The sequence below is a fragment of the Festucalex cinctus genome, chromosome 6 (genome assembly GCF_051991245.1).
Source record: "Festucalex cinctus isolate MCC-2025b chromosome 6, RoL_Fcin_1.0, whole genome shotgun sequence".
Taxonomy (NCBI): domain Eukaryota; kingdom Metazoa; phylum Chordata; class Actinopteri; order Syngnathiformes; family Syngnathidae; genus Festucalex; species Festucalex cinctus.
This window is the reverse complement of record NC_135416.1, coordinates 9,602,059-9,617,104: the sequence shown is the minus strand read 5'-3', so window position 1 is coordinate 9,617,104 and position 15,046 is coordinate 9,602,059. Positions and strand designations below refer to the sequence as shown.

Sequence of the window (15,046 nt, the reverse complement as noted above, 5' to 3'; positions counted from 1 at the left end):
AAAAAAAAAAAAAAAAAAAAGACGAAAAAGTTGGGCTAAACATCCATTGAAAAAGTAGTCTCATTACTTTTTTTTTTTTTTTTATGTCACTTGTACTCGTCGATATGTAACGCTTTTGTAAAATGAGGTCGAGCCAACAGCTGGGTCGAGTTTATGGAAAGTTGGAAAGTAATGGTTAGCTTGGGAAACTAAACGGACGGACTCGTCTGCACGACGTAAAGGCGCCATGTTCAAAACGCTTCAAGGCTGTTTTTTTGACATTTTGTCTTTTTCGCCATGCCGAACAAACTGAAACGGACCAAAAAGAGTCCAGACAATGAGGTAATATCTATCTATCTATCTATCTAACTAACTAACTTAATCTCCATCTATATCTACCTATATACCATCGAGCTAATCTACCTAATCCATCATCAGGGAGGCAGTAAAATAAACGGGAATGTACCCTTTCCTCAAAGTGAAGTTGATGTGATGGGAACGGGTGAGAAGGTGACAAAACCTTTATCATCCCTGCAGTCACAGAAAGAACATGTACCATCGCCGCCATCCCTGCACAGCTTTTTGCAGGACATCCAAGCATCCAACGCAGCATTCCCAGTCCAAAGTGTGTTCCAGATGCTGCAGAGGAAAGCCAGAGGGGGTCTCCCAGTTTCTGGAATAACAGGTACAGATTATTTACCGCTAGTTCATTCATTCTCTACCGCTTGTGGGTGTGCTGGATCATATCCCAGACATTGGTGGCATGTGTTATTGTTTTTTTTTTTTTTCTGCACTGATATTCACATTCAAATGAGATAACAACCACTACCAGACACATACTGCTAGACATGATGTCCGCTAGCCAGAGGCTAGGCTGCACTTTGTTTACAACGATGCCATATGATTAAAGCTCAAGAATGTTACATTTCCAGTCTCTTGTTCCATATGGAAAAATCTGAATCTGAATATATTTACCGTTACTATGATACGTATTACATGATCACTCCTTGAGCCTGAGTTCTAATATCATGATTACAGAGGCAGCTAGTTCCAACCTTTCAAGGCAGTTTTCAATTGAATCATGTCCCAGAGTGAGCAGGCTGAGCAGCACTCGGAGAATGAAGCAGCAGATTGCAAATGGAAGCAGGAAATGTCGCACAGATATTGACAAAACACTGAAAACTATTCAAAAAGGTAAACATTCTTCATTGTTTTCAATGCTTGCGTTTGTGTACTATCATTATTCAGTCATGTGTTCTCTAGTGTCCAGTTGTGAGGATGTGCTGTGGACAGACAAGTACAGTCCTCAGTGTGCACGTGAACTTATTGGGAATATCCTCCAAGTAAACAAACTGCACAGGTAAGCAATTCTCTTATAAATAACAGACACACTTTATATGTATGCTGCTATCAGATTGAATGTAGACTGCCTTGTTTTCCAGTTGGTTGAAAATGTGGAAACGGCGGACTGACTGCAATGAGAGTAGGATAATGGAGCAAATTAAAAATGAAGAAAAGAGCAGGGGTAACATTTCCACACAATACATTTTCCCATCGGGAGAAATTAAAATCTAAATAGTTAGTTCCTCTTGTTAAATGTTCTTAGCAGTAGCGTGCATAGCTTACTGTATATATATTTTTTTATACAATCCTAACTTATCGAGACACTATGTAGATAAAATGTACAAAATAAAGCCTACTGACAGTTATTTATTTTTAAATAATAATAACAATTAGATAGAAAGGCTCCAGTGTAATTTTAAATATTACGTGTCATTTGAATACAGACTCGTGGGACTGTGGAGACTTCCAGGGCGAGGCTGGCCCTGAGCGCCACCATGAGGAGCTGCCGTGCAACACCATGCTGATCACGGGCCCTCCGGGCGTGGGCAAAACTGCGTCGGTGTACGCCTGCGCTCACGAACTCGGCTTCAAGGTCACAATCTACAAAAGCTTCATCCAACAGCGTGCACAAAGCCCTTCAATTCCCTCCCCTCGTATGACCTAACAGGTGTTTGAGGTGAACTCCTCCTCCCAACGTAATGGCCGCCAGGTTCTGTGTCAACTGAGGGAGGCGACCCAGTCCCATCTGGTGGAGACGGTTGGGAAAGACCCATTGAGACCGGCCTATTTTAACAACTATGGGACCAGAGGCTGCCCACTTCGAAGTGAACATTTAGATGGTAGGGTTGGCGTACCGGGAAAACTCAAGTACTCATTTTTGTTGCCATGCTTTCATCCATTTTCTATAGCACTTACATTATCTTGTAACATAAAGCTTTTTTTTCCCCTTTAGGAGGCAAATTTCCACCTCCCAAGAAAGTGTCAAAAAAGCAGATGACTGGCCGCCACAGGCGCACAGGAAAGGACACTCCAGCCGCGGTCACACTGACAAACTTCTTTAAGATGAAGGGCAAAGCAGAAACGCCACTTGACAAACTGAAACATGATCCTGAGCATCAAACGGCATCGCAGAACAAAATAGGAGCTGCATCGCTAATCCTATTTGAGGAGGTTTCACAATCACACCTGCAGATTTTATTTATTGTCAATGAGGCTGCGTGTTTAGTTTCCTCTGCTTTGTCTCTTACAGGTTGACGTCACATTTGAAGATGATGTCGGTTTCTTGGCGGCCATCAAGACCTTCATGACGACTACTAAGAGGCCGTTGGTTCTCACCACTAATGGTAAATACACAATAAAATACATGGGAGATGGAATTATTTTAAAGTGAGCAGTTTTTGTAAATATTCCTGCTATCATCTCAAGATCCTACATTCAGAGAGCGATTCAGCAGCAGCTTGGAAGAATTGGTTTTCAAGAAGCCATCAACGGTGAGATCCGGTTGCTCCGCGCTTTTGACCCACGCTAAAGTCCATCTGCTTTTAAACGCGAGTTGCCTCACACAACAGGTGAACGTCTGCAGCTACCTGCAGCTGCTGTGTTTGGCTGAGGGTGTGAAAATGGAGGCGGACGACGTGAGAAGCCTCGTCGCGCTCGCTAACGGTGACGTCAGACGTTGTCTCCTCCAGCTCCAGTTGTGGGTGAACAGTTTTCAAGGTGGTTGTGCTTCTCTTGGAATAGAGTTGATTTAATTTAGTTTTAATTTAATTTAACTTTAGATTTAATTTAACTAGGGACTTGGCCGTTTAGAAACCAAATAAAAAGAGAGGGTGAGGAGAGGATTCTTCAGAGAGTGCAGTAGTGAATTGTATCAGTCAGTTCCTCTCCTCGCGAGCCTTGAACTGAGTGTCTTCTCTCCTTTTTGTGTCGTGTTTAATAGATGTCAAACAGGTAAACCTGACACTATAACATCATTTGACGGCTGAACTCTATTGTTAGTCCATGTTGTTTGTTTTGAAGGCACCACTGTAGAAGATGCCAGACTTCACCAACTCAGTGCAGGCTGCACTGCAAGCATGCTGGGTCTACATCCTGTCAGTCAAAATCATCTGCTCAACCTTCTGGAGGTACATTACACCAGGGATAGACCGATTATTGGCACCGATATTTGGTATTTTGATGACTATCCATATCAGCCTTTAAAAAAAAAAAAAAAAAAAAAAAAAAAAAGTGATGGTTGATTAAAAAAACAATTTAACCTCAGGGAGTTATTTATTTAAAATTTCATTTAACTTTATGAGATGCCGATGACCCTGGGAAATCTCTGCACCTTCTGCTTTTGTTTGAAATTAACTCATTCACTGCCAGTGAAGTAAAAATTCATCTTTGACGTCTATAGCCGTCTATGGCCGTGAATGTGTTAAAACAGAGATATGTGAAAGTTTAAAATTTCAGTTATTTTGTAATTTTGGAGAAATGTATTAAAAAAAAGTGTAGACATATATGATATTTACTTGTTTAAGTTTTCATTTAAATGTTGAAGATATATTCATGCCCTTGGGAAGTTTCTGAACTTTTTGTTAGAATTTTAACCCCTTCAGACCCGCATTCTTTTCTTTTTGACTCTTTTTGGGGTTATCTCATGTTTTTATTTGTTTTGCGGATGTCAGGATACTAGTATGGCCGTAATGTGTTTGCAAACTTGCCAAGCTTAAATGTAACATTTTTAACATGAACATTATGCAATTCAGCTTGCGATTGTGATTGGTTAGCTAGGATCCAATCATGAACCAGAAGTGTTGACGTCATCTAAATTATGCGTTTTATTGGTTTAGACATGCAAATGTCATGCCCACTGCAACCATCTATGGATCCGAAGGGGTTAGATAAAAGGAAAATGTCTGTGTGTTGTCTAAGATTAACATTTTGCAAATCTGAAAAGTTGTTCCATGAAGCTTTAACACATTTCAACAAAATCAAAACTTCTATTTTGTAAAATTTTAATGCCAATATTTTTTCCTGTTTTTTTTTTTCCTGTTTTTTTTTTTTCCTAAATGAATATCGGATGTAAATATTGGTCATCAGGCTCCTTGACTACGGCCCTGAAAAAAGCATATCGGTTTATCTCTACATTGCACACATTGGACATTAAGAGTAATGTCAAATAGGCAGAATTGTAATACGCTTCTTGTTTCATGATACAATGAGCAGATGTAAAAACAAACTACAATTTTAACCATCATTATTTTCCATGTTTCTTAAGAATCCGTTGACGGAAGCTGACATGAACAAGCTGGTGGAGAGCTGGAGGAGAGACGTTCCTCTACTGTACTCCAACCTGGAGATGCTTATACCCATCAGGTCCCACCAGGAAACTCCAGCGCTCCAGTCTAAGCTGACAGCAGCAGACATCAACCCAGTGAGGGACGGACTAGGGTTTCGCAACATGACGGTAACTGGATCCTCTTTGGCACGCAAAGCACAAAGAAGCTCCTATTGTCTGAAGAAATGGTTACATCGCAGGAGTGAACAACGTGCAGAAAATGTCGACTTGAAACGCTTGAATGCTTTGGCCGACTTTTTTGACGTCATGTCATACATCGATGCCACAATAGCGACAGCAGAAGCGCATGATGCAGACGTCCGCACAAGGGACTTTGCGTGGACCGGAGCTGACATTAAAGATGGTTTGTTAGATGAAACGAGCGAGGACAAAGTGCAGAGTTACAGCCAGGAGATGATGTTGGAAATTCGGGCAGCTGTGGAGGCTTTGGGGTGTCGCAGGTGTCGGAGTCGCATGTCAGATGTTTGGACGGAGGCTCGGACATGCAGACCGGAACTTGGACAGACACAGCCACAGTCTTCCAACGGGATACACCTCACTTGTCAACCTCCAGGTGACTCAATGTGAGTGTTCTGTATTTCTAACTCGCACGTTTTTTACGACTGTATAAAAGTTGACAGTTTTTAAAGTGACTTAGTTTTTCACTGTGTCCAGCGAGTGTATAACGAGTGCCTGTATCCACAGCATGTGCCAGAGAAGGTACAAGATGAGCCATGCAGTGCTGCGTAGTCAACCCTTTGGCCTGCTGGGAAACAGGCAGGCTGTGTGCGTTGACTACATGCCTGCCCTCCGCTCCATCAGTCGCTCTACAAGGGAGCAAAAAGACGAGCCAGCCGGGTGAGCTGAACGGTTATCATCTTTTAGATTTGTTTAATTTACATGACTTCGTGATTGATCGATGAATAAATTAAGTGTGCTAGCACGTTAGATGAATATGTTTTCTCTGCTGTATTTTGCAACTCATTCTTGTAATAGTTGAAAAGTTTGAAGTACATGTTACTTGATTGACCGTGTTTTGTTACCACAACAAATGCAAATCTGCAAAGTTGACGATTATTATAGTGTGAAAAGAACATGCTGTGAGCAAAAGTAAGGAGGACCAAAACTATTTATTTTTTACATTTTAAAAAAATAAATCTAAATGGAAATAAAAAGAGCAAAAAATATGTAGAGAAATACCGGTAATACTTTTGTATTTAATTTTTTAATTATATTTTTTATATCAGTTTTTATTTTCACTTTTAGTCATTCATTTATTTATTTTTAATTTTGGCAGTTTTGAGCCGTACTTCCAAGTCAAAATGTTATTCAAATGAGGGGGCGGTCCTAAGCGCGTCTTGAGTTGTACTCCGTTGCAAACTTCCCGTCATTGGTCGAGTGAGCAGCTCGGCGAACAAGGAAGTCTCTCCGGCTTGCATTGTCACTGTCACCTCAACTTGCGACTTGAGTTGCTAGACAACAAGTGAGAGCAGAAAGTGGGCAAGATAGTCGTCCAATGCTGGAGCTCTCCAGTCCAACCTAAGACGCGCTAAGGACCGCCCCCTCATTTGAATAACATTTCGACTTGGCAGGACGGCCCAAAACTGCCAAAATTAAAAATAAATGAATGACTAAATAAGTAAATAACTAAATTAATGACTAAAAGTGGAAAATAAAAACGGATTTATTTCCATTTATATATATTTTTAAATATAATTTTCGAATTATATATTTTTTTATATTCATTTTTATTTTCACTTTTAGTCATTTATTTTATTTTATTTTTATTTTGGCAGTTTTGGTCCTCCATACAAAAGTTGCTAAACATAACAATGACCTGAAAGCTCTACTTCATCATTATTTTTTATGAACATATAGTATACTATATTTGTGTAAAGATTCATAAAGCCCCATCAAATTCCTTACACTTTGCAGTTATATAATCATACCTGCCCACGTATTATAAATTACAGGTCTTTTAATGTGCTTTTGCCAATAATTTTCAAAACGAATGTCAATGTCTCCCCCTCACAGGTGTGTGAACTACCTCCAAAGTTTACACTTTGGTCTCTCCAAGTCAACACTCCAACTCCTGGCCCAAGATTTCTCGAGTACAAATCTGGCGGCCGGCCTAAAAGCAAACCTACCTCACCATTAATTTCCCACTCAGCCTATTTAATCTAAACATTTGTGTCAAAATTAATTTCAAAACAGATAATTAAATTTATGTGCAACTGTGGAACCTAAATAAAGATTTTTTTTTTAATAGTTCAAGCACTGATGTCAGTTCTTTTCTTTGCACAGAGGGCAAAGTAGACCAACAAATAAAAACAAATCTAAACAGAAACATAATTTGAAGGAGAAATGTTATGTATTCCAAGGTTTATTGATCAGAGATGTCGGAAGCCCCTCTAGTAACAAGGGGTGGGGAGAAAAAACTGGTGACTTTTTGTGTTGTTAATGAACACATCTAGAGACTGAGACCTCTCAATTCCAGACTGCAAATGAATGTCGTGTGCAATGCTGGCACATTTAACCATATACAGCACAAGAAATCCTTCTCCACCTAAACCAATTTTCTATATAGCCTGCAAGAGCACCATATTCTTATAAATAAATAAAACACCCCAAAACAATTAACTACAAAAAGCACACAGTGCAATATATTTTTCTGTGTCCTTTTCTTTTTTGGCTTCTGAGGATAAAAACTGAACTGACTCCTCATATGAAGTTTCAACAGATTTGTTGAAATGGTTTGTATATTTGAGATTGAGCAGAAAAAGAACTCCTCAGTTTTCAGTTTGCCTGCCAATGTATTTTTGTGTCCGTTGCCAGATCAGTGGTGGTTTAAAGCGGAGGATTCGCTGAGCAGCTCGTAAAAAGCCACCGCCTGCAGCAGAGCGTCGCAGAGCGCCTCTCCTTCACTTCTTCTGCTACTCATCTGGAACCAGTCCCTGTATTTGACCAGCATCTCCGGCGGGAAGTTTATCCTTGGCATCTTCTGGGTCACAGATTGCGTCATCAGCCTCCGCACCGTCTGCGCCCCGCTTGTCCGCGACTCGCCCACCATGAGCCCAAAGTGACGTCCCACAGCGGTGCGCATCATGTTCAGAACTCTGTGAGGAAAAAGGTGCTACTTTAGGTGACGACATTCTTGGAAAGTCAACCTCAAGGCAAAAGCGCCAAACCTGGGAGGAATGTTGGTGTCCTGCGGGAGGTTTCTGGGCTCCAGGAGCGCAAACAGCATGGCCTCCACTGCCCTCATGTGCGCCATGATTGGGAAAAGAGCCGTGTTCTGCACTGAGATGGATGGCTTCTCAATGATGTAGAAGTCCGCCGAAGGGAGGAGGGACACCGCTGCTGACACCTGGTGATTACAAAAATGCCATTTTCACCCCACAAGGTAGGTCACTGATGAAATGAATAGGTTGTTGTTAGAACTTGACTCACATCGTTTAAGTAGCTGGATGCCATGTAGGTGCCCTTCATGAAGTTTGGACAATCGAGATGCTGCCACTCCATGACAGTCATCCCTCGGCCCACGTGTGCCCACGCTATTCGATTAGTGCCGCACACGAGTGAAACGATGGAATTGGCATCCTAGATTACACGAGACCAAGAAAGAGTCACAGAAAGAAAAGTAGACAGCCTTGGCGTGGAAAAATTAAAATCTCTCCTAAATGATGCCATTCAGATCCAAAGCACGTATCTCACTGAGCAGTAGAGGTTTGTGAGGGTACATATTTGTTGTATTGTTTATTTTCGTCAGGGTTCATTCAAGGTTGCACAGATGTTAGGAATTATCCTTGTTGCAAATACATTTTGATCTTCAAAATTTTAAGGCAACAAGAAAAAACGGCACCCCTGTAAAATGATGAGGATGTGTTTACCTCCAGCCAGGACCTGTCCACCTCAGGCCTGATAAACTTGGCCAGCTGGATGCGCACCTTCTTCTCCTTCTTCACCGGGTTGAGGATGGACTCAAACACCACCACGGCGCTCTTGTGCTTAAGCAGCGGAACATTTACCACGCTCTCCAGTGTCTTAAAGGGTCCGTGTTTGCTCCGGTAGTCCACTATGTTGGCAGACTTGCGCCCTCGGAGGAGCTTGATACCCGCCAGCTCGGTGACCGAGGCGTTGTTCAGAAGCGTCAGGATGGCGTCGCGCTGCTCGGAGGTGTAACAGGCATCGAGAGGAGCTGCATGCTCCTCGGTGTTGTCTTCTTCGCAGGGCGTAGAGATTGTGGCGTTGAGGTTTTCGATTCCGATCACTGGGATTCTGCTCCTCCAGCAGCATGTACACTGGAGAAAACGCAGCTCCATCTCGGAGGGGGAACCTGGCCGAGGGCGGCGGAACAAGCTTGGCTGACCAGCATACTGACCTACACAGGGTACACAAGCTATTCATCAGCGGTAAGTACTTGAGTAGGTTTTTCAGGTATCCAGACTATACAACTTTTACTTGTACCTCAAAGCTTAAATTATCTGTACTTTGCAATCCTTACTATGTTCAAATTGTTTTTTTGTTTTACAACCTCTGTGGATGACTACACGATGTAAATTAAGAGCGTTAAAGATGATATTAGGAATTTCTGGTTGATACGATTGTGTTTGCGATCTGGCTTACTGAGCGGCTAAGAGTGACTCGTAAAGTGTATTTTCAATGGCATGAGCGTCTTAGCCAAACAGTACTTTTACCACCTCTGCTATTCATATTAATAAAAACAATATTTTAGGACACACGGAGTAAATAAAGGCTTGGAAAAGTTTTCACACGCGCAAGCCACGTTTGTGTACTACCTAACAGCTAAATGTCCACGCACAGCAATCAAAAAACGAGTAAAGAAAATGGAGCGCTACTTACGACTATGGGCAACAGACGACAAAACTCGTCTGGCGACCCACATGTTTAACTATTAAACGTTATGATCGTATTAATTGCAATTTAATTGTGAACATCGCAAAGGTATTTTTGTTGTCCTTTCGTTGTTGTCCGTAGGTTTAAAAATGTCCGTCTTAAACAACCATAGTACTTTGTTTTCCGGGGTTGTTGTTTTTTTCCTGCAGCACTGCCCTCTAACGGTTGCTCCGTTATAATTATTAAAAAAAGAAAAGAAAAAAACATTTTATATTTTGCCCCTCAATGATGGCAATATGTAGTGCACACTTCACTGCTACAACCATCATGACGATAGTGTTAAATTTAAAATTGATATTTGAGTGACACTTTAGGAGAGAATTGAATTTTCTTACTCCCACATTCAAAAAAACAAAAACAAAAAACATGCGTTTGGTTCATTGAAGATATTGAATTATCCATATGTGAGTACACAGCTGAGATGGGCTTTAGCTCACCTGTGATCCTAATGAGGAAAAACGCTATCGAAAAAGACTGGCTTGAAAAAAAAAAAAAAAAAGATTGGCTAAATATTAGTTTTTCCTGCAGAGAAAAGGGGCCTCAAATGTGTCTATTTGAGGTATGGCATTCATTTATTGTTTTCAAGTGGACAACGCAATTGACGCTCTCATTGAGTTCAACATGTTATTCCACTCTGCCATAGTTTAAACAACCACAATAAACATCTTTTAGCTTGTCAAATGAGATTACATTTGCCATAATTCTAAGGCAAAATTCTAACATATGACTGCAACTTTATGTAAGTAATCTACCATTTACAGTAAAACTTTGGAAACATGATCACGCCTCTCTCACTTCCTTTCTCTGTTATTTCTGGACCTCGCTGTTTGTGTGCAGAACAATAAATGGCATGATGCTGAGTGGCAAAGAGGAAACGCGCTTGGCCACTGCAGTGCAGCGACAAGAAAAGATGTTGTTTCACCTGCCTAATCTGGCTTCTGCCTATGCACATAGTATGTGATTCAATGTGACAAGAGGCAGCAGAGCCTTCACCTATGGCCAACCTGGAGAGAAACAACAAAATCCTGCTCGATTTGATGCGACAACCTTGGAACAATATGTGTGCTGACTGTGGAGCACCTGGTGAGTTTTCATTTCTATAAATCAACAGTGGGGACGCCATTTCTTGCTATTCAGTTGCTATTTCAGTCTTTACAGAGGCTCCCCAATGGCTGAACAAAATTTATGAAAAAATATATATATAATGCAGCATCCATCCATTCATAATTTATATTTTTGCCACTATCAAATTAAAAATAAATAAAATTAGACTACTGTATAGAAAACTGCCGTGACTGAGCTGAGATTCAAACCCAGAACCTCTGAACTGTGAGTAGATGTGCAAATTTGTATGGTGGTCCAGATCAGATGGGCCCTTTATGGCTTTTGGGCCTATAGGATGCACTCCTCTGTAAAAACCCATTAACCAAAAATTTTTTTTTACAATAATACGTTGTATGTGCCTCCGCAGGTAAAAACACGACATTCTGATTATTGTGTTGGATTATGATTTAAACAGCAAAATCCACCAATTTTTATCCATCTCAGGATGTGGCCATTTTACTATCGACTGAAAATGGCATCACACAGTTTCTCTGGTAACAACCAATCACGGCTCAGCTTCAGGAAACAGGGGAGCTGTGATTGGTCGTTACCTCAGTATGTATGTGACAAATACTGTACAAGGATTTTGAAGTAGGTCACAATAACTACTACTGTGTTTTCTGGTTGTATGGTAGCCAAAGGTTTTTTTTTTTTTTTTCCATAATATTATATTATATGTGCTTCAAGAACAGCCACACTTTTTTTTTTTTAATTGTAATTTATAGCCACACTTTGGTCACGTTTTATATGGTCTCAAAAGGAAATGATGGCTATGACCTCAGTGTTCCTCTTCACTTTTATTATCATCACTGTCAGTGAATAATATACAACACGTGTCTGTGTGGGAATGGGTGTCAGTTGTCATTTGTAGTTCATGTTTCTTGTATTGTGATCTCACCTTTTCTGCATTTAGTTCCCATATCAACATTGTTTGTGTTTGCAGAGCCTGACTGGGCCTCCTACACGCTGTGTGTGTTTTTGTGCGTCAACTGCTCTGGAATGCATCGGAACTTGCCCTCTATCAGCAAAGTCAAGTCAATACGTCTAGACCACTGGCAGGACTCTCTTATAGAGGTATACATTTGTATTTATTTTAAGCATGTGTTTAGGTAACATGATATAAATTGTCTGCTCTAAAAATAATTGAAAAAAATATTCATGCATGAACACAGTGGTGTTTTAAACATTGATTTATTCTGTAAATTATGTAATTTTATTTTTTATTTTTTTTTGTCTCTTTAGGCCATGCGTCAGCGAGGAAACTATGTCGCCAAAGCCACCTATGAGAAGTGCGTTCCTGCTTTCATCTACCGGCCGCAGCAGAGAGATTGTGTGTATGTGATCAATTGTGATCAGTGCAGTTTATGAATTCAGTGGAACCGAAAGTGAAGGCTCATCAATGTGGTGTAGGGACTCTCCGACTCATTAACGTGTTTTATTTATAATGGCCAGGGTTCTTAAGGATCAATGGATCCGTGCCAAGTATGAGAGGAGAGAGTTCACGGGAGAGAAGGGCTACTTTCAACAATCTTATGGTGCAGGTACTGTTTCCACTTTTTCCAATGGTTGCATGCGTGCATGTGCACTAATTTGTGTGTGTTTGATATGTTAGACACCATTGAGGCAACACTGTGGAAGAAAGGCAAAGACAACAAACACTTTTTTAAAAGGATCTTCCTGCTGTCCCACAAGGACTTCACTCTCAGATACTTCACAAAAGAGGATGTGGGTACTGACATTGCTCTCAATGGAATTTCGGAGCAATTTGAATACAAACTAGAGAATGCAATTTCTGGGGAAATTGCGTGTGAAGGCTGGAAGGGTGAATGAAAATCTGTGGAATGATTTGGAATGATATTGAATGGAATGGAATGATACAGAATGACATGGAAAGAGGTGAACAATTGTAAGTTTGAACGGTGTGAATCGGTGAATAGCAGACAAACAGAAACGCATTTACTGCTTAGTTTGCGACATTTTTTGTTTTTTGTTTGCCTAGATTAATATCCATCCATCCATTATCTTGACCGCTTATTCCGCACAAGGGTAGCGGGGGGTGCTGGAGCCTATCTCAGCTGGCTCTGGGCAATAGTACACCCTGGACTGGTTGCCAGCCAATCGCAGGCCTAGATTTATAATGGCCAAATATTTTTCTACATGTATAACTTCTATTCCAATAATTTATTCTGTCATTCACACGAAGTCTAGAGTTCCCAAAGCTGTGATCAATATGAAGGAGCTGAATGCGGTTTTCCAGCCCGAGAAGATCGGACACGCTCACGGTCTGCAAATCTCCTACTTGCAGGAGGTACGGACCAGGAATATCTTTGTTTACCACGAAAATGGACAGGTGAGGCACAATTGCTCGAAAGCATTATTTATCCAGTTAGTCACGTCAAGAGTGCTGAAGTTTTTATTCAATATTTAAAGTTTTTAATAGTTGTCCCATTTTCATGTATTATCTTATATGCACTCTTCTACAGGTCATTGTTTCATTTTTCAATGCTATTCGTGCAACACGCTTAGCTTACCTTCAGAAGAAGCATCCAACTCTACGACAAAGTGAGGTAGGACAAATGTAGTAATGTATTCATATAATATTTATGAACAACCAAGATGTACACTTATTGCATGTGTGTACCTGCCAAGTTAATACCTCAGATTACAAGACACTGCCTCAAGGAGGGATACATGGAGAAAACTGGCCCAACGGTGCGTCACCCGCCAGAAATTATATATCAAAAATGTTTATTTCATTATTTGTTGTCTTAATATGCTATTATCTGTGTGTTTTGCAGCAGCGGGAGCCATTCAGGAAGAGGTGGTTCACTCTGTGCTCAATAAACAGGAAGCTCCTTTACTATAAATCCCCTCTGGTAATGCACAAAAAAAATTATACGGTATATTTTTTAAATAAAAGGAAAATGCTGTTTTTAAATACTTGAATACATTCACTACATTTCTACTTTAAAACTATAAATCCCCATGCATGTGTTCACTTTTTCAGTAACGCTTTTATGTTCACATTACTGCTGAGCTACTGTAATTTCAACTCTGTTGCTAAACAAAACAACAGCACCAAAGCACGTCAAATCAGCCTCCCATAATGAAAAAAAATCTACACCATTGTTTAATATTCCAAAAATTCAGTGTTTCAAGTTGACCTCTGCTGGTTTAATGAAAAAAATTGACACCATTGTTTAATATTCCAAAAATTCAGTGTTTCAAGTACTCCCTGCTGGCTTCTCCCTTGTTAGGACGCCACCGAGCTGGGCGCCGTCTTCATCGGCACAGAGTGTCATGGTTACTCAGTGTCGGAGGGCAGCAGTCGCAGTTCCAGGGGAGGCCGCTGGCACCGTGCCATCACTCTGCAGACGCCCGAGAGGCAATTTGTGTTCACGTGTGAGCGGGAACTAGAACAGCACGAGTGGCTGGAGGCTTTCGGGAAGGTTATAGGTCAGCCAATGACGCCGGAAGACTATGCAAGTAAGACCCAATATAATACTTTATGAGAAACAGAACGACAGGAAAACAATTAAGACAGAAATTAAAATGAAAGATTGCTAAGCACAAGTTAAATGTGTGAAGTGCGAAATTTCAACAACAATAGTATGATGTTTTAAAATTCATATTCACATGCTTGTTTTTGTTTTCAGACAAGACACCAGCTAATATTTTTATGCATAATATGCATACTTAAGTCTGTTGTTTTGTCTTTGTAGATGAAGCCAACTTGAGAAGGTGCAAATGACCTGAAAAAGTTCTTACACCAGCTGACACTATCATTTTATATGGACAAAGGTTTTGGGACTCTGATTAAAAGCCTCCCTACAAGGTTGGGAGCACGAATTGTCCAAAACGTCTTGGTAAAATGAGGAATTTTCATCAGGGGGTTTTCTGACCAATAGTTTGCGTGGACTCTTCCATCTGTGTAAATAATTATACATGTGTGATTTTGTTATTGTTGTGTTAGGTTTGTATTATAGCATCAGTGCAAGGTCCATTGAGAGGAGTGACACCCATGTAATTTCATGTTTTGTTGGCAGCTCAAATAAAGGCCATTTTAGTACCACCTCCTGGCTCTCTTTTTTGGAACTCAGTCCATTTTCAATAGTGTTTGTGTTCATTAGTCTACTCTAGTGGGTGAGTTGATCTTGGGTGAAAGTTCGTGGTAACACCCTGGATTGATCACCAGCCAAACACAATCCCTCGAAGACTCAAATCCAGATCTCCTGACTGTGAGACAGACCTCATAACTAAAGTCCACCATGCTGTTTAAATTATATGGAAGGTCATGATGAATGAATGAATAATCATTTAAAATCATTTGCTTAATGGGTGTTCAATAAAATACGTCACAACATTTTACTGTGACAAGTG

General features: G+C 40.5%; 3 protein-coding genes across 3 annotated transcripts; 2 read left to right on the top strand and 1 right to left on the bottom strand.

Moving 5' to 3' along the window:
- Positions 1-29: 29 nt before the first annotated feature.
- atad5b (ATPase family AAA domain containing 5b) lies at positions 30-6,915 on the top strand. The gene is made up of 15 exons (XM_077524529.1): positions 30-321; positions 418-664; positions 1,018-1,173; positions 1,228-1,339; positions 1,422-1,504; positions 1,767-1,915; positions 1,991-2,162; positions 2,276-2,493; positions 2,573-2,666; positions 2,749-2,813; positions 2,892-3,039; positions 3,343-3,449; positions 4,586-5,229; positions 5,351-5,503; positions 6,680-6,915. The coding sequence occupies exons 1-15, from the start codon at positions 277-279 to the stop codon at positions 6,801-6,803; spliced, it is 2,517 nt and encodes an 838-aa protein (XP_077380655.1). The 5' UTR covers positions 30-276; the 3' UTR covers positions 6,804-6,915.
- Positions 6,916-6,997: 82 nt separating this feature from the next.
- Positions 6,998-9,678, bottom strand: tefm (transcription elongation factor, mitochondrial). The gene is made up of 5 exons (XM_077524530.1): positions 9,509-9,678; positions 8,536-9,026; positions 8,096-8,245; positions 7,834-8,012; positions 6,998-7,761 (listed from the first exon to the last, which is right to left on the bottom strand). Exons 1-5 carry the CDS (start codon positions 9,549-9,551, stop codon positions 7,482-7,484), a joined length of 1,143 nt encoding a protein of 380 aa, XP_077380656.1. The 5' UTR covers positions 9,552-9,678; the 3' UTR covers positions 6,998-7,481.
- Positions 7,479-14,719, top strand: LOC144020759 (arf-GAP with dual PH domain-containing protein 2-like). The gene is made up of 12 exons (XM_077524531.1): positions 7,479-9,057; positions 10,400-10,645; positions 11,610-11,740; positions 11,909-12,000; positions 12,119-12,207; positions 12,279-12,391; positions 12,870-13,016; positions 13,150-13,233; positions 13,316-13,378; positions 13,465-13,542; positions 13,924-14,152; positions 14,389-14,719. The coding sequence occupies exons 2-12, from the start codon at positions 10,558-10,560 to the stop codon at positions 14,415-14,417; spliced, it is 1,143 nt and encodes a 380-aa protein (XP_077380657.1). The 5' UTR covers positions 7,479-9,057; positions 10,400-10,557; the 3' UTR covers positions 14,418-14,719.
- Positions 14,720-15,046: the final 327 nt, after the last annotated feature.